The sequence below is a fragment of the Heterodontus francisci genome, chromosome 2 (assembly GCF_036365525.1).
Source record: "Heterodontus francisci isolate sHetFra1 chromosome 2, sHetFra1.hap1, whole genome shotgun sequence".
Classification (NCBI taxonomy): Eukaryota; Metazoa; Chordata; class Chondrichthyes; order Heterodontiformes; family Heterodontidae; genus Heterodontus; species Heterodontus francisci.
Genome location: NC_090372.1, coordinates 207,737,679 through 207,763,270, shown reverse-complemented (window position 1 = coordinate 207,763,270; position 25,592 = coordinate 207,737,679). Strand labels below are relative to the sequence as shown.

The 25,592-nt window shown below is 43.7% G+C and overlaps 1 protein-coding gene across 1 annotated transcript in view; it reads left to right on the top strand.

The window, feature by feature from the left end:
* obscnb (obscurin, cytoskeletal calmodulin and titin-interacting RhoGEF b) overlaps positions 1-25,592 on the top strand; it is an 868,128-nt gene that overhangs the window by 156,808 nt on the left and 685,728 nt on the right. The window contains exons 36-38 of the mRNA XM_068053434.1: positions 1,135-1,404; positions 12,299-12,565; positions 20,786-21,052. Of these exons, the coding sequence (XP_067909535.1) occupies positions 1,135-1,404; positions 12,299-12,565; positions 20,786-21,052 (804 nt within the window). The remainder of the gene's footprint in view (positions 1-1,134; positions 1,405-12,298; positions 12,566-20,785; positions 21,053-25,592) is intronic.

Here is a 25,592-nt window from a genome sequence, read left to right as displayed (position 1 = left end):
GTGGTTAACGCCAACGGATATACGACGTGCCCACGCTAGCATGCACACGCAATATGCACATGCAAATAGGAACAGAAAAGAGCAGAGAGAAAACAAAATGGAGAGGTTTGAGGGAGTGTTGAAATGGTGTTTCTTGTTACTGTTTCTGTGTTTCTAGCTCGCCTTGATTGTAGACAGTTCCTACTTTTCATTGGGGCCTAGTATTCTTCTTAAATCTTGTTCCCTGTAAGAGACCTTTCTATCTTGGTGCTTTCATATGGCTTCAATGGTTTCCGAAGCTGGTGAGAACGAGATGAGAGCAGACAGGCGAGAGGTGTTCTCAGTCCAGGAGAAAACAGCGTTCTGAGTTCAAAATCCCTGTTGGAAGTTCAAATTCAAAAAAACTCCAACAGTCAGCCAGTCATGTGACCAAGCTGGTCCGACCACTTCTGTTTGTGTATTCGGCCATCTTAGCAGTTAACCTGGAATGCTAACCTTTCCACCTTCAATGTCTGGTAATCAAAAGTCCATTGTGGATTAAATTGGTGCAGTGAATAGCTCCTTTGTCCTTTGATGTACTTGTCTGTTGACATGCTAATATCTCTCTCCAGCCAAAGTCTCCAATTGTTTTTGAAAGCAAGTTCTTTCTTCAACAATAGTTTAAAATCAATGTGGCGAAATTAATCTTCCTCATTCTTGATAGGCAGGTGGGGGGCTTGCCTGACATTATAATGTAGGTACCAATTAATTCTGAGTTTTTAGTACATGCAATCATTTGGCACTTATTGTACTGTTTAATTTAAAATTGAATGTTTTAGCCTGGATTGTTTCAGTTTCCTGCATTTTGCCAAAAGAAATTACTATTACTGTAAGCAATAGTATCAGAACTTGTGACTAGGTTGTGTGTAAATGTTTTTATCTTATATCTTGTCTTTTTCTCCTTTCATAACAATGTTGCTGTAGTACCATTATGATAAATTGATATTATTGATAAAACAGTTACATCCACCAACATTTACGATGTTCCCATCACATTATTGAAGCAGACACTATTAATAGATTTTAATGCTGATGATGTGTGCTGTGTGTATTAGTACCTGAAAAGGCAGGACTGATCATTCCTTAATGTGCAAACTTTTGTTTCATTATGAGCAGTTCCAAAAGTTATTAAGTTTGAAAGTGAGCCTCACAATGTAGTGGCTGTGGAAGGAGAGGATGCCACCTTTAAATGTAGCGTCTCTTATGAAGATGTTGCAGTTACTTGGTATAAGAATGGAGTCAAAATTGAACCAAGTGAGAAGTATGTCATATCATGCGAAAGAACCAACCATAGTTTGACCATTACAAATCTGATGCTAAAGGATGCATGTCAAATTTCTGTACAAGTTGAAAATGTAAAAACAACAGCCAACCTTCAGGTTCAAGGTGAGAAATCAAACTTACTTTGTTAGCAAGTACCCTCAGAATGATGCACACTAGATTAAAACAAGTTTATTTTCAAAGGAACAATCTCCTAAAAATTTGAAATGCATTTTTAGAAAGATTAGTTAGGTGGCTAACTATCTCTTTTCAATCATTAATAGCTATTTTAAAGAAAAGATAATGACTGCTACTGTACCGACACTGGAAACATAAGTTGGATTTGGAAGTAAAAAGATTTATTACCCTAAATTCCATGTCTGTTCTGGCAGATTCTCTCCATGTCCAGTGGGAGTCTGCCAGAATGGCCTAAAACTTGACAGGACCCAGATGTATTGGCTCCCAACTTTTCCAGGGATTCTGCAATGGCCAAGTAGGGATGCTACAAGAGCATTGATATTGGGGAGGGGAAGGCGGGGTAACACGAGGATTCTAGAATCCCAAAGTTTCTGTACTGTGACTCTTAGCTGGGTCATGCCATGGTGTTGGATCACAAAAAGTACACTTGCTCGACTCCCAGTGGAGGTGGTGCTCATCTGGGGTGCAGCTTGGTGTCAAAGCTTGGACTGCCAACGAGAAAGACATCATTTTTTTGTCTTTAAAAGCAATTCCCTGTTGATTTCACAAAGGGGAGTGTGGGTGGGAGGATGTATTCATGTAGGATGTAGCAGTTAGATGGCAACCACAACCCCCTCAACCATAGCCAGTCATTTACCCTGATATCTTCAAATATGCAGCTTCTACTGTGAAGTGCCAAGACCTCCTTCTCCTGGTCTCACCTCTTGGTCATACAAACGTTTGTGGGATTAGCAGCTTCGGCAGAGACATCTGACATTTACACCAGGCAGTGGTTCCAATGGATTTTCAGGGGCTTGAATTTTATGCTTGATCTTCAGTCAACTTGTGATTGCCATATGTCATTATGTTTGGGAGTAATTTGACTTCAGTGGAAAGATTATTGTTTAAGGCGTATAAAGGGCGGCTGATCTGCGACAACCAGTTTTGTCGGAAGTCTTTGTTTCAGATAAAACAAAACCAAGGCCATGAAACTTGTTTCTCTGGTTCAGGTGAAAGTAAAAGAGTAGGGAGTTTAGGCCGCAAAATTGGGCTCCGTAGTGCTGCTGATTTTTAGCCTGGAGGGTTGAAAAATAGCTAAGAACCTGCTTCCAGCATGGTCAACACCAATCACCATGCTAGGAAGGATGGTTGCGCAGCTGTGCCATTCAGGCGCTGGAAGCATGTAGAGTGGGCAAATTGTGATTTCAGACAGTGTCAAATGCTGATTTGGTACCTGACCTGCCATTCTGGACCTCACAATTTCTGTCACTGCCCCTTCTTAAATATGCACAGCTAAACGTGTTCAGTTGCACAAGGGACCTCCACTAGTGCTGTTTAAAGGCATCAGCGTGGGACTTGCAAGTCTTTTCACTTTCTTTTGCTGCTGCAGAGTGAGTGGAGGTTCTATTTGCTTGTTTTTGGAGGAGTTCACATGTTGCTTGTGCCAGAAAGGAGTGGTGCTGTACCCTTGCAAGGAGTTGAGTGCATTTTGATGGCCTCTGGGCACAAAGCTTTCTCTCAGTCATGGGTGCTATAGTTGTAGCCCTTCTTTGGCTGCAGCATGACAGGGAGATGAAACTGAGGCAGCAGAGCAGGGAAGCAGTGTGCAGAAGGAAGAGGAGGAGGTCTCTCACCAGAAGGCCATACCCACTTAGGGTATTCAGAGAGCACTTCTCCTACCTTCACCTCAGTCAGGAGCAGCATGTTCAACAGCTTTGATTCACTAAGGTGGTGGTCACTGAACTGTGCCACTTCCTCCAACCAGACCTACAGCTGCAGAGTAGGCCGAGGACACAGATGCCAGTGGCTGTGAAGGCCACTATTGCCCTCAATTTCTACATACACCCCAGGATCCTTTCAGGCTGGAGCTGGTGACATCAGCAATGTCTCACAGTATGCTGTGCATTGCTACATTGGAGGCTATCGAGACCCCATGTGCTGGAAGAGGGAACTTCATTGTCTTCTCTCTAAGCAGAGAGGAGCAGGAGGAGCAGGCACATGGCTTTGAAGGGTAACCGGATTCTCAGTGGTGCAGGGAGCAATCAACTGCATGCACATGATTCTCAGATGTCACATCTCATTGGGGAGATGTACCAGATCTTCAAAGGGTCCCACCCTCTTAATGTGAACTTTGTCTGCAGTGATGCACAGAGCATTATCTTGATGAATGCCTGCTATCCTGGTAGTAGACAGGACCCTTTTATCCTTGGCCAGCCAGTGTACCTGTCATATTTGAGCTGCCATGTTGAATTAAAGAGTGGCTGCTTTGCCACACTTTCTGCACATGACTCATGACTCATCTCTGCCACCCAACCACACGTGGACAGGGCTCGTACAGTGAGAGCCATGCTGTGACCAGTAACGTCGTGGAATAAACCACTGGTGTTCTCAAACAACGTTTCTGCTGCTTGGACTGCTCAGGAGGAGTCCTCCAGTACTTGCCAGAGCACATTTGCAAATTTGTGATGGTCTCCTGTGTCCTACACAAACTGGCAGTCATGATGGTGCAGCCCTTGTCATCAGGCCTTCGCCGAGCACCTCGGGAGGAGGAAAGAAGGAGGCATTCAAGATATCATTGCTCTGGACGGGCTGTCCTTGAGCAGCTCATCAGACTCTGGTTCTCCTGAAAACATACCCGCACCACCGTTACTCCACGGATTCCTACCTTTCTGTCCCTCTGCTATGGGCCATCACCACATCCTGTTGGCCTGAAATAAAAGACACCACAAATAAACCATTCCATAACAACTTAATTCCATTATTAAATAAAAACAGAACTGAGTGGCGCAGTGATTAGCACTGCAGCCTCACAGTTCCAGCGACCCGGGTTCGGTTCTGGATACTGCCTGTGCGGAATTTGCAAGTTCTCCCTGTGACCGCGTGGGTTTCTGCTGGGTGCTCTGGTTTCCTCCCACAGCCAAAAGACTTGCAGGTTGACAGGTAAATTGGCCATTGTAAATTGCCCCTAGTGTACGTAGGTGGTAGGAGAATTGAGGGAATTTGGGGATGTGGTAGGGGACATGGGATTAATGTAGGATTAGTATAAATGGGTGGTTAATGGTTGGCACAGGCTCGGTGGGCTGAAGGGCCTCTTTCAGTGCTTTATCTCTCTCTGACTTGTGCTATCCTGTAGTGCCGGTGTTGTGGCTGCCTTTGCCTGGCCTAATGCTCCTACACAGGGCTACCCCAGTGGCTGCAGCATAGCTAGTGGAAGGCTGATTTTCACTGGGGGAGACTGCAAATGACCTTGAGCAGCTCTGGACCTTGAGACCACCTGGCTTTACATTGCACCACTTCAGCATGGGTGGTAGCTGACAGGTGGCAGTGGTGGGAACACAAATGGTGTCATCCTGAGAGAGGACAGCAGCTTCGTGCACCATGGAGTCACTGCCACTCCCTTGGGATTGTGCTTCAGTAATTCTAGTAATCTGCTCGAGCAGAGATTGTTGGACTGCTGTGAGAGCCTACATGCCCCTTTGAGCACTGATATCTGCAGGCATGATGGCAGCAGTCTGCGCCTGCATGGCAACAAGCAGAAATCCTATAAGCTTACCATGACCTTCCACTGCAGCACTCAGACATTGGTTGGCTTCTGTCTGGGCTGCAGTGGAAGCTGATAATTGGTCATCAGATGCTGCATCATGGGTGGGTCAGCAAGTGTTCTCATGCAGTTGGCCACCACTTCCACATGAGAAGGTTGCTTTCCAAGTTCTGCACAAAGCCTTTTGCCAAGTTGGATCCAGGCATCACCATTCTTCTTGATAGTGACAATAGGCTGTCTGGCAGGCCTACCAATGCACCGAGATTTCTGTGTGCATGATCATCAGCCCTTTTCCTGTATGCTGCCCAGTTGAAGTCCTCATCTGAGCCCTTTGCAGCAGAACCTGTCTGCGACCTCATCCTCTGGGGAGCTGGCACACGGGCTATCCATTTCCCTGGCTTTGCTGTAGCCCATTTATGTCTGTGAATCACCATGTGCAGATCCCGCCTCTATATTATCTTCTAAAGTATGCACAGTGCCTGTATCTCAGCTGGTGACTGACAGTGTCAGATCATGAGATGGCGCTGCTTCATCAGACATCTGCTCTTGTTCTTGCCCTTCATCGTCAGGCTGCACTGGCAAGCCAAGTGGCAGTTCTTGGTACCTGAAAGCATAAATGCAGAAGGGGAGGGTTAGGCTGAGGGAAGCAGCGGTGGATGGAAAGCAAGAGGTACATGGTCACACCATCTGCAGCTTGCACTTTATACCAGATTGAGGGATGAGGGTGAAGTGGGATTTGAGAAGGTACATAAGGCAGGAATGTACTGTCTTCCTGGATGGTTTCGGCGATGCTTGTTGCAACAGCCTCAGTGACCGCTGAGCACTGTCACCTTCAAGGAGCTCAGGAGATCCAGATGTACCTATGCCCTTCTGGTTCGCGGCTGCTCCCTCCTATTATGGGCCACCTTGTCCTGCAAGGACAGTGGGAGTCATTCAAAAAGGAAATAGTGAGAGTACAGGGCCAACATTTTCCCATAAAGGTGAAGGGTAGGATCAACAAGTCCAGGGAACCCTGGATGTCAAGGGATATATAGGATTGGATAAGGGAAAAAAAAAGTGGGCTTATGGCAGATTCAAAGTGCTGAAAACAGCGGTGGCCCTAGAGGAGTATAGAAAGTGTAGGGGGGGTGGGGGGGGTACTTAAAAAAAAAAAAGTAATTCGGAGAGCGAAGAGGGGACATGAAAAAACGCTGGCGGGCAAGATAAAGGAAAATTCCAAGGCATTTTATAAGTATATTAAGGGCACGAGGATAACCACGGAAAGAGTAGGGCCCATTAGTGACCAAAGTGGCAATCCATGTGTGGAGCCGGAGGACATAGATGGTTTTAAATGATTACTTTTCATCTGTGTTCGAAGAACAAAGAAAATTACAGCACAGGAACAGGCCCTTCGGCCCTCCAAGCCTGCGCCGATCCAGATCCTCTTATCTAAACCTGTCGCCTATTTTCTAAGGGTCTGTATCTCTTTGCTTCCTGCCCATTCATGTCGAGATACATCTTAAGAGACGCTATCGTGCCCGCGTCTACCACCTCCGCTGGCAACGCGTTCCAGGCACCCACCACCCTCTGCGTAAAGAACTTTCCACGCATATCCCCCCAAAACTTTTCTCCTCTCACTTTGAACTCGTGTCCCCTAGTAATTGAATCCCCCACTCTGGGAAAAAGCTTCTTGCTATCCACCCTGTCTATACCTCTTATGATTTTGTACACCTCAATCAGGTCCCCCCTCAACCTCCGTCTTTCTAATGAAAATAATCCTAATCTACTCAACCTCTCTTCATAGCTAGCGCCCTCCATACCAGGCAACATCCTGGTGAACCTCCTCTGCACCCTCTCCAAAGCATCTACATCCTTTTGGTAATGTGGCGACCAGAACTGCACGCAGTATTCCAAATGTGGCCGAACCAAAGTCCTATACAATTGTAACATGACCTGCCAACTCTTGTACTCAATACCCCGTCCGATGAAGGAAAGCATGCCGTATGCCTTCTTGACCACTCTATTGACCTGCGTTGCCACCTTCAGGGAACAATGGACCTGAACACCCAAATCTCTCTGTACATCAATTTTCCCCAGGACTTTTCCATTTACTATATAGTTCGCTCTTGAATTGGATCTTCAAAAATGCATCACCTCGCATTTGCCCGGATTGAACTCCATCTGCCATTTCTCTGCCCAACTCTCCAATCTATCTATATTCTGCTGTATTCTCTGACAGTCCCCTTCACTATCTGCTACTCCACCAATCTTAGTGTCGTCTGCAAACTTGCTAATCAGACCACCTATACTTTCCTCCAAATCATTTATGTATATCACAAACAACAGTGTTCCCAGCACGGATCCCTGTGGAACACCACTGGTCACACGTCTCCATTTTGAGAAACTCCCTTCCACTGCTACTCTCTGTCTCCTGTTGCCCAGCCAGTTCTTTATCCATCTAGCTAATACACCCTGGACCCCATGCGACTTCACTTTCTCCATCAACCTACCATGGGGAACCTTATCAAATGCCTTACTGAAGTCCATGTATATGACATCTACAGCCCTTCCCTCATCAATCAACTTTGTCACTTCCTCAAAGAATTCTATTAAGTTGGTAAGACATGACCTTCCCTGCACAAAACCATGTTGCCTATCACTGATAAGCCCATTTTCTTCCAAATGGGAATAGATCCTATCCCTCAGTATCTTCTCCAGCAGCTTCCCTACCACTGACGTCAGGCTCACCGGTCTGTAATTACCTGGATTATCCCTGCCACCCTTCTTAAACAAGGGGACAACATTAGCAATTCTCCAGTCCTCCGGGACCTCACCCGTGTTTAAGGATGCTGCAAAGATATCTGTTAAGGCCCCAACTATTTGCTCTCTCGCTTCCCTCAGTAACCTGGGATAGATCCCATCCGGACCTGGGGACTTGTCCACCTTAATGCCTTTTAGAATACCCAACACTTCCTCCCTCCTTATGCCGACTGTCCCTAACCTCAACATCCGTCATGTCCCTCTCCTCGGTGAATACCGATGCAAAGTACTCGTTTAGAATCTCACCCATTTTCTCTGACTCCACGCATAATTTTCCTCCTTTGACCTTGAGTGGGCCAATCCTTTCTCTAGTTACCCTCTTGCTCCTTATATATGAATAAAAGGCTTTGGGATTTTCCTTAACCCTGTTTGCTAAAGATATTTCATGACCCCTTTTAGCCCTCTTAATTCCTCGTTTCAGATTGGTCCTACATTCCCGATATTCTTCCAAAGCTTCGTCCTTCTTCAGCCGCCTAGACCTTATGTATGCTTCCTTTTTCCTCTTAGCTAGTTTCTCAATTTCACCTGTCATCCATGGTTCCCTAATCTTGCCACTTTGGAGAAAGACGATGTAGGTGTAGAGATCAGGGAGGGGGATTGTGATATACTTGTAAAAATTAGCATTGAAAGGGAGGAAGTATTAGCTTTTTTACTGGGCTTAAAAGTGGATAAATCCCCAGGCCCAGATGAGATGTATCCCATGCTGTTATGTGAGGCAAGAGAGGAGATAGCAAGAGCTCTGACACAAATTTTCAAATCCTCTCTTGCCACAGGAGAGGTACCAGAGGACTGGAGGGCAGCGAATGTGGTACCATTGTTCAAGAAAGATAGCAGGAATAATCCAGGTAATTACAGGCCATTGAGTCTAACATCAGTGGTAGGGAAGCTATTGGAAAAAATTCTGAGGGACAGGATTAAACTCCACTTGGAGAGGCAGGGATTAATCAGGATAGTCAGCATGGCTTTGTCAGTGGGAGATCATGTTTAACAAACTTGATTGAATTTTTCGAGGAGGTGACTAGATGTGTAGATGAGGGTAAGGCAGTTGATGTAGTCTGCATGGACTTCAGTAAGGCTTTTGATAAGGTCCCGTATGGGAGATTGGTTAAGAAGGTAAGAGCCCATGGGTTCCAGGGCAATTTGGCAAATTGGATCCAAAATTGGCTTAGTGTCGGGAGGCAGAGGTTGATGGTTGAGGGTTGTTTTTGCGAGTGGAAGCCTGTGACCAGTGGCGTACCGCAGGAATCGCTACTGGACCCTTGCTGTTTGTAGTGTACATTAATGATTTAGACGTGAATAGAGGAGGTATGTCGGTAAGTTCGCAGATGACACGAAAATTGGTGGTGTCGCAAACCGTGAGGAGGAAAGCCTTAGATTACAGGACGATATAGATGGGCTGGTAAGATGGGCGGAGCAGTGGCAAATGGAATTTAATGCTGAGAAGTGTGAGGTGATGCATTTTGGAAGGACTAACAAGGCAAGAGAATGTACAATGGATGGTAGGACCCTAGGAAGTACAGAGGGTCAGAGGGACCTTGGTGTACTTGTCCATGGATCACTGAAGGCAGCAGCACAGGTAGATAAGGTGGTTAGGAAGGCATATGGGATACTCACCTTTATTAGTCTAGGCATAGAACATAAGAGCAGGGAGGTTATGATGGAGCTGTATAAAATAGTAGTTAGGCCACAGCTGGAGTACTGTGTACAGTTCTGGTCACCACGCTATAGGAAGGATGTGATTGCACTGGAGAAGGTACAGAGGAGATTCACCAGGATGTTGCCTGGGCTGGAGCATATCAGCCATGAAGAGAGACTGGATACTCCAGGGTTGTTTTCCTTAGAGCAGAAAAGGCTGAGGGGGGACTTGATTGAGGCATCCAAATTTATGAGGGGCATTGATCGGATAGATAGGAAGAAACCTTTTTCCTTCGCGGAGGGGTCACTAACCAGGGGGGCATAGATTTAAGGTAAGGGGCAGGAGGATTAGAGGGGATTTGAGGAAAAATTGTTTCACCCAGAGGGCGGTTGGAATCTGGAACACACTGCCTGAAGGGGTGGTAGCGGCAGGAACACTCACAACATTTAAGAAGTATTTAGATGAACACTTGAAACACCATAGCATACAAGGCTACAGGCCAAGTGCTGGAAAATGGGATTAGAATAGATAGGTGCTTGATGGCCGGCATGAACACGATGGGTCGAAGGGCCTGTTTCTGTGCTGTATAACTCCAGGACTCTATGACTCTATGAGAGAGGGAAGTGCGAGTGAATATGTTGCAGTGTGTTTGGGTGATGTGCCTGACATAGCTGAAGAACTGGAAGTATGTAGAAGTTGTGAGATGTGGGTTGAGGCTTGTAGCAGTGGAGCTGTGTGAGGGTGATGTGGAGAAACTGAATGTCATGATGGCTGGAGATTGCCGATGGGTGTGTGATGATGTGGTGCTTTCATCAATGTGTGAGGTTGGTGGTTCACTGGGTAGGATATGACATTTGAAGATTCATTAACTGACTTTGACCACTCGTGTGAGATCAGTGAACCTCTTGAGGCACTCCAGGCAAGACTTCAGGAACAGATTTCTTGTATTAACCTCCGTTGCTACCTGCATCCATTCCTTTTGCAGCGTATGCCTGGAGGGTCTCCTGCCCACTATGGAAGATGATATCTCCTCCTTTCTACCTTCTGGACTAAGGCCTCAAGTGCTGCATCGGAAAGCCTGAGTGCCCTTTCACTTTCCTGCTGCTTTCTTCCTTTGAGGAACGCTTACAGAGACAGTCCCAACATCTGTTGCAGCTAGCGTGCACCTCCCTAAGATGCTGGCTTTAAGAAGTGCAGGCTAATTTTAGCCCATGCTGGCCTTGCATGAAATGGGTCCCGCTGTGTGTGCAAGGGTGCGGCCAGTTAGCAGCTCGTTTAATGCTGTGCTGCAAGTCCCAATCATGGAGATGAGCAGGCCGCATGAAATTTGTGTGCAGCCTGCATCACCTCAATCGGGCACAGGGTAATTGCACATTGCGATCTTCATGCCCACAAATTTTTAGCCCCCAGTGTCCTGATGAACATTTCTCTTTAACCAATACCAACAAAAATAAATTAATCACTTTGCTTTTTGTAGAAACTTATCCACACATTGTCTGCCATGTGTGACTGCAGTTAAAATACAAATTCTTCTTGCCCTTCTTTCTTTCTTTATCCTTTCAGCCTTGATGTATGAGTCTTTGTTTTTTTCAACCAAATTAAAACATTTCCAAAAATGTTTTTATACAGTTATGGTAAAAATTCAGCACATTTCCTTCATTAGTAAAGTCAAGGCGAACTTTAAAATGGTTAACAAGGCCAGGAACAACATGAAGACTGAAGGATGCAGTTAAACAAACAAAAAAATCAGTGTACTAGTTTTTCAGAAACTACACAGACTACTGAGGCCTCAGCGTGGAGAGCAAGAAGCATGTGTGCATTTTTGGATGAAAGTGCGCTGCCTGCCATATTGGATAAGGACAAATAAGAGGTGGCCTTTACCCAAATCTGAAACAGGTGTTAGGCCTTTTGCATATGAAAATAATGGGCTTAATGCCTGTTTGAGCCCAGTTCTCGAAGATTTGTTTGCAATAGGCAATCAGTGCCACTGCGGGCTACAATTAGGGAAACCTGCCAACCAGGAAAGTAAGTAACTTGCTATAACTGTACAAGGGGTTGGTGAGACCACACCTAGAGTACTGTGTACAGTTGTGGCCACCTTATTTAAGGAGGGACTAACTTGCATTGGAAGCAGTTCAGAGAAAGTTTACTGGGCTGATTTCTGGGATGAAGGGGTTGTCTTCTGGGGAAAAGTTGAGCAGGTTGGACCTATACTCATTCGAGTTTTGAAGATTGAGAGGTGATCATATTGAAACACAGAAGATTCTGAGGGGGCTTGACAGGGTAGATGTTGAGAGAATGTTCACTTGATGGGGGAATCTAGAACTAGGGGACACAGTTTCAAATTAAGGGGTCTCCCATTTAAGACGAGATGAGGAGGGTCGTTCGTGTTTGGAATTCTTTTCCCCAGTGAGCAGTGGAGGCTGGGTCATTGAATATATTCAGGGCTGAGTTAGACATATTTTTAATCTACAAGAGAGTCAAGGGTTATGGGGAGCAGCAGAAAAGTGGAGTTAAGGGCACCAACAGATCAGCCATGGTCTTATTGAATGGCAGATCAGGCTGCAGGGACCAAATGGCCTTTTTTTAAATGTCTGGGCCCGATCTTACACTTAGCAGTGACCAGACTTTCCACAGCTCTTTGCTATTGGGCTCTGAGGTTGCGTTGGCTCCATTATAATGAGTTTCAAGGCCCAGTATCTGGGGAGCCTTGGGACATCTTTCAGGCACAGGGAATGAACCCTGTGTCCCTGTATGTCCCAAAACCTCTGGGCTGGTGTATCTTGAGTAAAAACAGTTGATTTAAAGTTAATCGCATGTTTTTTAAATTTACAATAATGCTAATTTCTTTCGAAATTTTATTACAGAAGCTCCAGCCTTGTTTAAAAAGAAATTAGAGAACATGACTGTTGATGAAAAAGAAACAGCCATTTTGGAAGTAGAACTCTCAAAACCTTGTGGTGAAATTAAATGGATGAAAAATAATGTCATCATTCAGCCTGATGGAAAAGTAGATATTAAGGTGGATGGAAACAAGCATATCCTTACCATTAATAATGTGAGCTTTGCTGACCGTGGAAATTACTCCTGTGAAACACTTCATGAAAAGACAAAAGCAAAGTTAAATGTTGAAAGTAAGTATGACACTTTGTACAAACTGTAATATATTTTTGACATTCTAGAGTTAGTTTTTTTTATTCATTCATGGGATGTGGGCATCGCTGGCCAGGCCAGCATTTATTGCCCATCCCTAATTGCCCTTGAGAAGGTGGCGGTGAGCCGCCTTCTTGAACTGCTGCAGTCCATGTGGGGTAGGTACACCCACAGTGCTGTTAGGAAGGGAGTTCCAGGATTTTGACAGTGAAGGAATGGCAGTATAGTTCCAAATCAGGATGGTGTGTGACCTGGAGGATAACATGGTGTTCCCTTGCAACTGCTGCCCTTGTCCTAGCTAGTAGAGGTTGCAGGTTTGGAAGGTGCTGCCTAAGGAGCCTTGGTGCATTGCTGCAGAGCATCTTGTAGATGGTACACACTGCTGCCACTGTGCGTCGGTGGTGGAGAGAGTGAATGTTTGTGGATGGGATGCCATTCAAGCAGGCTGCTTTGTCCTGGATGTTGTCAAGCTTCTTGAGTGTTGTTGGAGCTGCACCCATCCAGGCATGTTGAAAGTATTCCATCACACTCCTGACTTGTGCCTTGTAGATGGTGTACAGGCTTTGGGGAGTCAGGAGGTGAGTTACTGGCTGCAGGACTCCTAGCCTCTGACCTGCTCTTGTAGCCATGATATTTATATGACTACTCCAGTTCAGTTTCTGGTCAATGGTAATCCCCAGGATGTTGATAGTAGGGGATTCAGCGATGGTAATGCTGTTGAATGTCAAGGGGAGATGGTTAGATTCTCTCTTGTTTGAGATAGTTATTGCCTGGCACTTGTGTGGCGCAAATGTTACTTGCCACTTATCAGCCCAAGCCTGGATATTGTCCAGGTCTTGCTGCATTTCTACACGGGCTGCTTCAGTATCTGAGGAGTCGCGAATGGTGCTGAACTTTGTGCAGTCATCAGCGAACATCCCCACTTCTGACCTTCGGTTTGAAGGAAGGTCACTGAGGATGCAGCTGAGGATGGTTGGGCCTAGGACAGTACCCTGAGGAACTCCTGAAGTGGTGTCCTGGAGCTGAGATGATTGACCTTCAACAATCACAACCATCATCCTTTGTGCTAGGTATGACTCCAACCAGTGGAGAGTTTTTCCCCAGATTCCCATTGACTCCAGTTTTGCTAGGGCTCCTTGATGCCATACTCGGTCAAATACTGCCTTGATGTCAAGGGAAATCACTCTCACCTCAACTTCAAGATCCTCTTTTTTGGACAATTCTGGAGTGTTTATTTGAGAAAAGTTGGCAGGAATGCCTACCGTTGGATCATCACCCCAAAAGTATGCCTTGGAAGTCACTGTACTACTCTGCTGGAGATTGAACATTATGTCTTTGTTCCATAATGGTGGGGAGGGGGCCTGTGGGCTGACAGTGGGAAATAGTGGGCAGGATTTTCGCCCTGATATGGGGATAGGAACGGAGATGTGAAGGCGCATAATTTTGCGCTGTTGGCCGGTATACCGTGAACATCCCGAGCCATATTCTTCGATGCTAGATCAGGGGTGGAACGACTATCTGTCTGCAGGCATCGAGTAGCTTGTTAAGCTAAATAAGAGGTTACTTGCCAGTAATGGAGGCCAATTTTCCAGTTGGCTTGTAGTCACCCCTCCACCATTGTGTCGGCAGCACAACAGCTGCCTGAGGTTGTTAGACCGGTGGCTAGCACTCAATGAAGACTTCGAGGACGCCCTGGACCGTGACCGCAGGCCGCTCTGCGGAGGGGCTTCCCCTCCACGATGGTGTTCGGCAATTGTGGCCATTTTCTAATTCAAATCTTTTAAAGTTGCTAGGAGGGTGCCTGAAGATGGAAGGCACCCTCTCTGTTCCTTACCTGCAACAGCTGCAGCTCCTTCTGTGCTGCTTCCTATTGGCCCTCTAGCTTTGAGAGCCTGCTTGCCATCCTTAATTGGATGGCATGCGTGCCCTGTGGCCGCTAATTGGCCAATCCTGGCAAAATCCATGTTGGGTGACTGCTTCTGACACGGTACAGGGTCAGGACCCGCATTTGTCCCCAATGTCTGGGTCCTCCCCCACATGGGAAAACTTGCCCAGTGCCTCAATAAAAGGGCTGTTGAGATCTTGCCAGAGGCGCTTCAGACCAGGCGATAGGAACAGGAGTAGGTTAGTTAGCCTTTGAGCCTGTTCTGCCTTTCAATGAGTTCATGGCTGATCTGTGATCTAACTCACCTTTGCCTGATATCCCTTAATACCTTTGGTTAACAAAAATCTATTAATCCCAGATTTAAAATTAATAATTGCCATTTGCGAATGAGAGTTCCAAATTTCTACCACCCTTTGCATGTCAATCGCAAGTTGAGTGGATGCAAAAGAATGTAAGTCTATTTACAACTTAAATTGTATTTTATATCTATTTAAAACTTTTCAAAGTGCATTAATGTATTTGAAAGTATATTTTAACTTTTTAAAGTTTCCTTCAATTTTTTGAGCCTTATTTCTAAACTTCACATTTTTTTTTTACCTTGCTGACTTGGCTTTTGTTTCCTTCAATTTTCTCAATCTCCTTCACTTCTCCTTTTATCCCATTGTTCCTTCTTTGCATATTCTTTGGGAACCAGTGGGGTCTCTCTTAGGCCTTCCCATTTTTGTTCTCTGCTTTGAAAAGGTTAGGAGAATCACTGGAGAAATGCCAGGCTGCATAGGTACTGTAGATAGCCTCAGGTCTCTGCCTACTGATGCCGTCCTGTCTGCAAATCCAGGCTTGGATACTTCACCATGAACTTTTGATAATATTTAAGAAGGCTGTGGTACCTTCACTAATCAATAGCTAAGTTGTGGCAACTGCGAGCACAAATTATAAGAGAGACTTTCAGCTGGCTAACATCCAAGACAATTGCTCGATCAGTCCTGCGTCACAGTCCCCCTTTGCTAATAAACTCTACTTAGATGCATAATAACATGTAGCGCTGCTCTACAATTAATAATTCGGCAATCGTTCTGTTAACTGTTTTGCACAGGAATGTTGCTCCATATCATTTTGAACAAATCCTATTAATGACAAAAATATCTCAAATGGAAACAAGTCTGACAACTTTCCTACTGTTTAAGACCACTGTGCATCTCCTCAGTTCCCACTCTTGTGTGTCCTTTCAGGCCTAGCCTCCTACTTCTTCTATATGTGGCAGGAATTTCTGATAATTTGCAGCAGGAGCCTTGGGAGATTTAGGTGGTCCATCCTTCTCTTTGGTTGTGGATCATTTCTCCTTCAAGAGAGAATAAGGGACTCGATGTGCCATCATTTGGAATGCAACTCATTCAGAAGATATTCTTTAGTGGAGTGTGAACAGGTGCAAGCAATGTTAGTCATCCACTGCTTCGCTGAGTGAGTAAAGGAACACTTGTGGCAGAAGGAAGGGGTGTGAAGAGAACTGTGATAACTCCTTGATTTAGGTGATAGTTTGCAGATAGTGTTCAGCACAGTGGCTGCAACTGGTAAACATGCTTATTGTAGTGCACTGTTGCAAGGCATAATTGCTTTCTATTATCATACTATCCTGTCGAGATTAATGAATATTATCCAGTACTGTATAACAGTGTGTGGTTGCTGGTGATGGCACTCACTGTGAAGGCTGCTTCCTTCTATTAAGCCTGATTCTCCAGCCATGAAAGGGATCAGTGTTGGGACCCTTGCTTTTCCTAATATATATTAATGACCTAGACCTTGGTGTACAGGGCACAATTTCAAAGTTTGCAGATGATGTGAAACTTGGAAGCATTGTGAACTGTGAGGAGGATAGTGTAGAACTTCAAAAGGACATAGGCAAGTTGGTGGAATGGGCAGACAGGTGGCAGATGAAGCTCAATGCAGAGAAATGTGAAGTGATTAATTTTGGTAGGAAGAACATGGAGAGACAATATAGAATAAAGGGTACAATTCTAAAGGGGGTGCATGAGCAGCGGGACCTAGTTGTATATGTGCATAAGTCATTGAAGGTGGCAGGACAGGTTGAGAGAGCAGTTAATAAAGCATACAGTATCCTGGGCTTTATTAATAGGGGTTGCCCGTTTAAGAGCGAAGGGCCAAGTACGGAAAGTCCTCATCTGGGAACTCCTCTTTGCTGACGATGCTGCATTAACATCTCACACTGAAGAGTGTCTGCAGAGACTCATCGACAAGATTGCGGCTGCCTGCAACGAATTTGGCCTAACCATCAGCCTCAAGAAAACGAACATCATGGGACAGGACGTCAGAAATGCTCCATCCATCAATATCGGCGACCACACTCTGGAAGTGGTTCAAGAGTTCACCTACCTAGGCTCAACTATCACCAGTAACCTGTCTCTTGATGCAGAAATCAACAAGCATATGGGAAAGGCATCCACTGCTATGTCCAGACTAGCCAAGAGAGTGTGGGAAAATGGCGCACTGACATGGAACACAAAAGTCCGAGTGTATCAGGCCTGTGTCCTCAGTACCTTGCTCTACGGCAGCGAGGCCTGGACAACGTACGTCAGCCAAGAGCGACGTCTCAATTCATTCCATCTTCGGTGCCTCCGGAGAATCCTTGGCATCAGGTGGCAGGACTGTATCTCCAACACAGAAGTCCTCGAGGCGGCCAACATCCCCAGCATATACACCCTACTGAGCCAGCGGCGCTTCAGATGTCTTGGCCATGTGAGCCGCATGGAAGATGGCAGGATCCCCAAGGACACATTGTACAGCGAGCTCGTCACTGGTATCAGACCCATCGGCTGTCCATGTCTCCTCTTTAAAGACATCTGCAAACGTGACATGAAGTCCTGTGACATTGAGCACAAGTCGTGGGAGTCAGTTGCCAGTGATCGCCAGAGCTGGCGGACAGCGATAAAGGCGGGGCTGAAGTGTGGCGAGTCGAAGAGACTTTGCAGTTGGACAGAAGCGCAAGGGGAGAGCCAACTGTGTAATAGCCTGACAGCCAATTTTATCTGCAGCACCTGTGGAAGAGTCTGTCACTGTAGAATTGGCCTTTATAGCCACTCCAGGCGCTGCTTCACAAACCACTGACCACCTCCAGGCGCTTACCCATTGTCTCTCGAGACAAGGAGGCCAAAGAAGAGAGTACACGAGCAAGGAAGTTATGTTGAACTTGTATAAGACACCAGTTGGGTGCCACACTTTAGGAAAGATGTGAGGGCATTGGAGAGAGTACAGAAAAGATTCACGGGAAATGGTTCCAAGGATGAGGAATTTCAGTTAGGAAGGTAGATTGGAGATGTTAGGACTGTTTTCCTTGGAGAAGAGAAGGCTGAGAGGTGATTTGATAGAGGTATTCAAAATCATGAGGGGTCTGGACAGAGTAGATAGAGAAAAACTGTTCCCACTCGTGAAAGCATCGAGAACGAGAGGGCACAGATATAAAGTATTTGGTAAGAGAAGCAAAATTGACATGAGGGAAAACTTTAGAATGTGGTGGAGGCAGGTTCAATTAAAGCATTCAAAAGGGAATTAGACAGTTTTATGAAAAGGAAAAATGCGCAGAGTTATGGGGAGAAGGCAGGGGAATGGAACTGAGGGAGTTGCTCTTTCAGAGTGGTACGGACACGATGGGCCGAATGGCTACCTCCTGCGCTGTAACAATTCTGTGAATCTGTGAAAGCTCACGGTGCAAATCATCAGCTAATCACCTCAGATCTTCTGACACTACAAAAGAGTAGGAGGACACAAGATTAGGGAGAAACAGTGGTCTTTAGTCTGCTTTCCTTCAATGCCAAAACATTTGCTGGTTCTTTATGACCTGTAGGCAGTCACACCTCAACTGAAGAGCCTTTGAGTTTGTGGCCTTGGCGCCCAAAGAAGCACCAGCCTCCAATCTTGCAATGAGCCATGTTGTAACATGCAGGGAGTAGCTGGCATGGTCTCTTTCGGGTATAGCAGCAGCACTGTATTTTCAGCTTCTCCATAAGCAGAGTGCCTATAGAGGGTGCTAATATAGCCCAGAGTTTGCCATGAATATGAAATGAAGATACAATGAGGAAAATTGGGCTAAGCTTTAGGGGAGTTACATTGATGGGTAGAGGTGTAGTTTCAATGGTCAGTCCATTACTGAGGAAATTCTAGTACAGAGTGTATCTTAACTAGTTTGAAATATAACTCTCAGTGTTCTTATGGGCTCATGTTAAAACTTTAAGATATTTTGTACATGCTTTAGAGTTGCAATTTCAATTATATAGTCAGCCTGAATTGATAGTGAACATACAAGGACTAGTGATGCAATGTGAGGAAGAGCTTTATTAAGCAGCGAGTGGTAATGACCTGAAACTCGCTGTCCATGAGGGCGGTGGAAGTACAAACAATCAATGATATCAAAAGGAAATTGGATAGGCAGTTGAAGGAAATAAACTTGCAGGGTTACGGGGACTGACTGGATTGCTCCGCAGAGAGCGGTATGGACTTGATGGACTAAATGGCCTCCTTCTGTATCGTATATGACTCTATGTAGTAGGGAGTCCATACCAGCCCCTTGGCTCTGTGCCATCATAAACCCTGACAGTCAGGCCACAGAGCTAAGGTTTGTCTTTGTACTTAGATTCATATTTCTCAGTTCGTCCTGTTGAAATTTTGTGGGCCTGGAATTTTGGAAAGAGCTATTTTTAGTGCAATGTTGTATTGTTGGATAAATCTTTAATCAAAACATGAAGAACTATTACCAGCTACAAATTGAATGCATGCAAATTGACATTGATTTAAACTTTGTGTGACAAGTATGAGGACGAAGGCGGGAGTAATGCACTATTAATTCAGACTCAGTACTCCACAGGTCACAGCATATCAAAAAAGTTTCCCACCGACCAAAGAATAGCCAAATTAGACACTCTATTTGTCCCCCAGAATAAAGCACACCATACCAGGTTTCTTTAAACAATGACTAACTATTTATTAGAAAAGAAATAATAGGTCTTCACTGTTAACAAGATAAATCTATATCTATGAAAAGCTCCTTAGTCCCTTAGCCCTTATGCACACACACATACATTAAAAAAAATAGCTAACCGGGGAAAAGGAACTTTGGTTTAATGCTGTTTCTTCGGCATAAAAAGGAAAAAAATGGAATGATTGAGTTTGTCACGTTCATGTAGGATGTTTTCGCTACAGTGTGGTGTCCCAGAGTGGAATTGTTGGATACCACTTGAAGTCTCTCCAGGTAGGGTTGATGAACAGTCTGTGATGGGTAGGCATTTAATGCAATTTGTCTGCAGCAGGTGTCACACAGGTCTTTCAGCAGGGGTGCAGCAACCGGTCTGCTTGGGTGTTTAAAAACAGCAGTCTAACAGTAGAAGCTTTCTGTCGGTTCCAGGGTTTCCCAAAACACAGGAGGCAACAGGAACCACTCTGGATGCAGGAATTCTGCAGAGAATGGAGGCAATAGGAATATGCCACCTTTCAAATGCAGGATTTCATTTCAAGAGATGCAAGTCTCCTTTACCGAGAGAGGTCTTTTTCTTCAGTCTCCATGCTGCTCAGGTCTAAGTTTCAAAATTCCTGCTCTTTGTCCAGCTCACTGGCTTTTTAAAGGGTCCAGACATAGAGTCTCCTCTGTCATTCAAAAAATTGTTCTGAGGAAGGTCAAACCCTTGTGGTTTCCTTGAAATTGCTTGCTTTCCTGTTCTTGTACAAGTTCAGCTTCCTTTCAAAGCACCCATAAAGTTTAGCTTTAGATATGAACTTCCTTTCAAAACATTGCAAAAATTCCAACTATTTGCAGGTGTCTTAAATGTCCACTGAACATCCTTTATTTAGTTTTTTAAAACACACAGAATTCTAAGTTTTTAATACAAAAACAAAACCTTGTAACACAAGCAAAGATCCATAATATACATATGTTTCCCTTGAGGAATAAAGGCTTGGACACTCCTGATATACACTAATCAGGACGAACATGCCAATATAGTTGATAGATGGAGAGAATGAAAAGTATTCAAATAAAACAATATTAGCATATTCTGGAGGACTGATCTCATAAATCCCATCTTCTCTCAGTTCTCGCCAATATGCTGCAAACCAGATACAGTCTAACTAAGGTAACAAACTAATGATAGTCATGAAACTGTGGGGTCCAAAATATCTAATTTCAGCATCTCTAAATTAAGCATTCTTCCCTTAAGAACTCTTAATCTTTACCGCTGTTGTCATCTTTTGTTTATATTTTGTAGATGATGAATTTATTACTCAGAATATTAATAATAATTCTTTGTTGAAATAGTGAGAAAAATTAAACTGATCAAAGGATTAGAGGAGGTGAAGGTGCACGAGAAAGAAACTTGCACTTTTGAAGTTGAGCTGTCCCATGAAGATGTGGAAACAACGTGGTTGAAGGATAGTATCAGAATGAAATCAGGAGCCAACTGCAGGATTACCACACTGGGCAAGAAGCATGCCCTGACATTCTCCAATTTGAAGATTGAGGATTCAGGGCTGATTGGTTTCAAAGCTGAAGACATACGTACATCTGGAAGACTCATTGTAACAGGTAAACCTTGTGTTAAAGGGTAAGAAAAGTCCTGGGGTTTACTATGGACCATCAAAGTACTTCTTTTTGGCAGGGATCACCTCCCTACTAGGATGCCCATACGTCTAATCTGTAGTGTGAATTTTCAGCCAGCTGCTGAATGGTTCTTGGACTCTCGTGGAGCTGCTATCGTATGCGTGGGATGTTTCTCATAATTCATATCACTGTAGTAACTTAGCAGGAGAGAAACACTCTTTGAGGGTATCTGTTCTAATGATGTTTTAAAAACAAAGAAAGTTAAGGTAATTTTCTAATTTTGTACCAGAAATAGAGGCAGCACTTTGAGTAAAAAGGTCTTCCTTTACATTTTCCTCTCCTTTAATGTCTAGCTTAATTAGCTCTTTAGTATCCGTTGCTATTATGTTCTTGCATGCACAACTGCAGTTCGGCGCATGCTGTGAGGAGATCTAAAGAATATAAAAAACAAAATTTTACAGCACCTCAAAACATTCATTTGCCTTTTTGAAAAAAATACAACTAATAATTATTCAGTTCACATTGTAAATAGTACAAATTTGAAAATGTAAATAACAAAAATAATTATTCATATTTTCATTGCCACTAACAATGATCTTATTTAAATGACATTGCTATCTGTTGATGTGGTTTTAAATTAGACATGTCAGAATTATTACAGCCTAGAATATCTTTAAAATTCCATTATTTACTATTTTATCAGATGCATAAATCCATTTATTTTCAGTGAATTAAAGCATTTAATAAAACACTGAACAAAGGAATTTTAGACCCGCACGATAAACATTTATAGATTATTATTTCAAGGCCAGAGTATTTAGGTGAGAGTTTGGATAAATAAGAACATTTTTTTTTTCCAAAACTTCTTTGGTAAATATAGCACAGCAAAACTTCATTGTTTTGTTACAACGCAACTTTAAAACACAGCAACCAGTGGGATAACTCATTAAACAACATTGTGAACACGCAAATAACATTTCCCTCCTATCATTGTATCTGTTGATATATCACTGAAGTCTGTTGTTGCTGAAGTAAATAATCGAGCTATGCTTTCTGCACATATTTTTAATAATGCCTTGATCCTCTGATGGCTGTATCTAATTAATCAATAATAACTCACAATTGAGTGAACTGTGTTTAAATTCATCAAATTTTGAAACGAGAGATTCCTAGTAAAAATTTACTTTTCAGTACTGCAGACTAAAACTGTAAGTATTACAGACTGGCTGATAACTGGTTGTTTCGACATGTTAATGTTACGACTGAGGCGGGAGGAGTGCACAGTCAATTCAGTCCCACTTCTCCACAGCTCACAACATATCAATAAATTTTCCCACTTACCGAAACAGTCAATTAGATACTCTATTTGTCCCCAGAATAAAGCGCAACAGTCAGGTTTCTTTAATAAAAATTAAGTTATCCATTTATGATAAACCAAGTCTTAACCAATAATGAAGTAAATATATACGTGAATTTAAATATTAAAACCCTGTATTTTTTATCCTAGCCCTCACACACTCACTCGCATACATAACCGGTTAACGGCAGAAAAAAAAGCATTTTTGTTTACTGCTGTTACAAAGAAATATAAAGAATAAAAAAAAACGTACTGAGTATGGAAGTCCTTTATTTTGGTGAGGTGTCCCAAAGTCGAATAGGGCTTCCACTAGAAATCTTTCCAGGTGATGTTGATGAATAGTCTGTTTTGGGTAGGCATTCAAAGAAATCCAACTACAGAAGGCTTCACATAGGACTTACAGCAGGTGTGCAGCAACAAAGATTTCTGTTCTTACACATTTGATGCAGAGTTCTTTTAAAGATGCAAGGTTTTTGCAAACATTCCAGATTTCTTCAAAATACAGGAGGTATCAGTACAACTTCATACAGGTTTTTGCTTTTCAAGAGCAGGGATTCTTCAAAGAAAGATAACAATGGTCTGGATTTTCTTCTCCTGACAGGTCAGTATGCAGATTTCCAACTGCCTTTCCTAGTCCAAAAACAAATTGGCTTTTACCAGTTCAAAATGAAACCAAGAACAATTCAGCAACAATCCTGTGAAAGTCATATAGCGTGATCTGTCATTTCCTTGTAAACATCTGTCCCTTCAGGTTATAACACCTGCTGTGTTTACTTGAAATCACTTGCTTTCCAGTACTTGTTTACTGATCAACCTTTTGTTGCCCTTCCTTTAAAAAAAACCTGACAAAGTTCACTAATCTCCAGATGATTCAATGTCCATGAAATCCTTTTCAGTTTTTAAAATATAGATTCTCAAGTTTTAACAAAAAATATGAAAACCTCGTCACATTAATAAATTTTGGCTGTGGTGCCACCTCCTGGTAGACCTGAAATCTACCAAGTAGGCATATAATTATTACTGGAGATGATGATGCTATGGTTGGAAAAGACTGCTGTCACAGAAAATGTCCTAATTAATTTATAGAAAAATGATACTTCATCACACACAAGTCTCTTTTTTTTATTTATTCACGGGGTCTGTGGGCATCATTGATAAGGCTGGGGCCCTACAGGCCTCAGACAGCTAGAGGACGGCCGTCAAGGTCATCTCAAGCCATGGGGCAGCAAGGCAAGCAGCCTGTCTCCACTTCAGCTGCAAGCGCAGTGGGAGCACATTGTAGGAGCATTTGTAAGAGAGTTAAGAAGAGGCACACAGTTGCAGTCTGGGTTCAAGGATGAAACAGTATGCCAATGTTAAGTCTCACATTTGTTGTGCCGTTCAATAAAGGGTTCATGTATTGTTGCTACATCTTCCAATTGCTGCCGATTGAGACTTCATCTACAGGCTGGCTCCCTTAGTGGGCTGGAAGCGATGCACTAAGCTTCATTTAGTCAGCGCCTCAGCCTGGCCACTGTGTGATGTGCACCTGGGTGCTGGGTGATGGAATGTAAAATGAAGGGGGCGACAGCAGGGCTGCATTAAGGTAAGGCTTTATTGGAATGTTTCTAAAAGGTAATAAGGGTCACAAGAAACGTTCACTCGACTAATAACTGGAATGGGGAGGGTTCTCTTATGAAGAAAGGTTGGACAGGTTGGGTGCTGAAAAGATGTTACCCTTGTGCGAGAGACTAAGCTAGGGCACACAGTTTAAAGATGAGGTCGCCCATTTAAGACAGAGATGAGGAGAAATTTTTTCTCTGAGGATTGGGAGTCTTTGGAACTCTCTTCCTCAAAAGGTGGTGGAAGCAGAGTTTTTGAATATTTTTAAGGCAGAGGTAGATAGATTCTTGATAAGCAAGGGGGTGAAAGGTTATCGAGGGTAGGTGGGAATGTGGAGTTGAGGTTACAATCAGATCAGCCATGATCTTGTTGAATGACGGAGCAGGCTCAAGGGGTCAAGTGGCCTGCTCCTGCTCCTAATTCATATGTTCATATGTTCCTTGCTGCCTTCTTTAACCAGTTGAGGTTCTGAAGCCCAGTGGTTCCCATGCCCTATCAGTAAAATCTGAAATGCGCCATAAAATTCCAGTTAATTGGCCTTTTAAATACCATAATTGTTGTCCTGCCTGCATTGATTTGCGAAGTCCGCCCTCCATGTCAGCTGACTTCAGTAAAATCCGGAAACGACTTTGTCATCGGACTTCCAGTCCGGTATCTTGCATTACGATTTTACTCCCCCTCCCTTCCTCCGAGCCTGTTCCAAGCAGCCCTGTAAATTCCAACCAAGGAATCTATTACCCTGTCCTTCTCTTCATGACCTCCTGAAGGAGCATCCCAGCTTCCTATTCTGTAAACTTCTGTTCAGCAGCAACCCTTATGTGCCTTTGAGGCCATTCCTTAAAATTTCCCAATTTCTTCTGTTTCTTTTCTCTAGATTACTGTTTGAACACCTACTCAGCACAATGTGAATACATATTTCTTCTTTTTGTTCCTCTTCCTGCAATTGCAACTGCAAACATTCAAGAAACTCACCTGATCATGATGGCAAAAAAAAAGCAGGACTTTCAATCCTGTTATGTTCCTGTGATTTTAATTTCCTCTATATTATCTGTGCTCAGTCAATGGTGTATTTTCATCAGCAGTCTGCCCTTGCTCATGTAAATTAGCTGATCCCCAAAACATATACTGCACTTGAGCAGTGAGTAGATTTGCCCACTCTGACTTAATTTTTGTTCACAAATTAGTCTAACTTGTAGTTTCTTTAAGATAATCACTCTCTGCTGATTGTTGATCAATTCTAAATCGGAAGGGTTTGAGTATGCAACACTGTAAAGGAGGGGATGCCCAGGGATCTGCATGCCCACAGACAGAGGAGTGTGACATGGAGGGACTTGATATTCAGGCAGTGGGATTTGAGTAAAGCTCTGAGATTGATCATTTCTAGTAAAGGACACCACTGATGAACTTTGTCCAATTAAATCCCTCTTTTTGCAACTGTCAAGAACAACATGTTCACTCTACTTAGGCTGAATTACTATTTCCCAGCTCCAGATCAACATTAGTACAATTTACAGTGAGGAAGCTGCCATGCTTTCCTTTGATTCTACTACAAGAAGTGTGTGACGT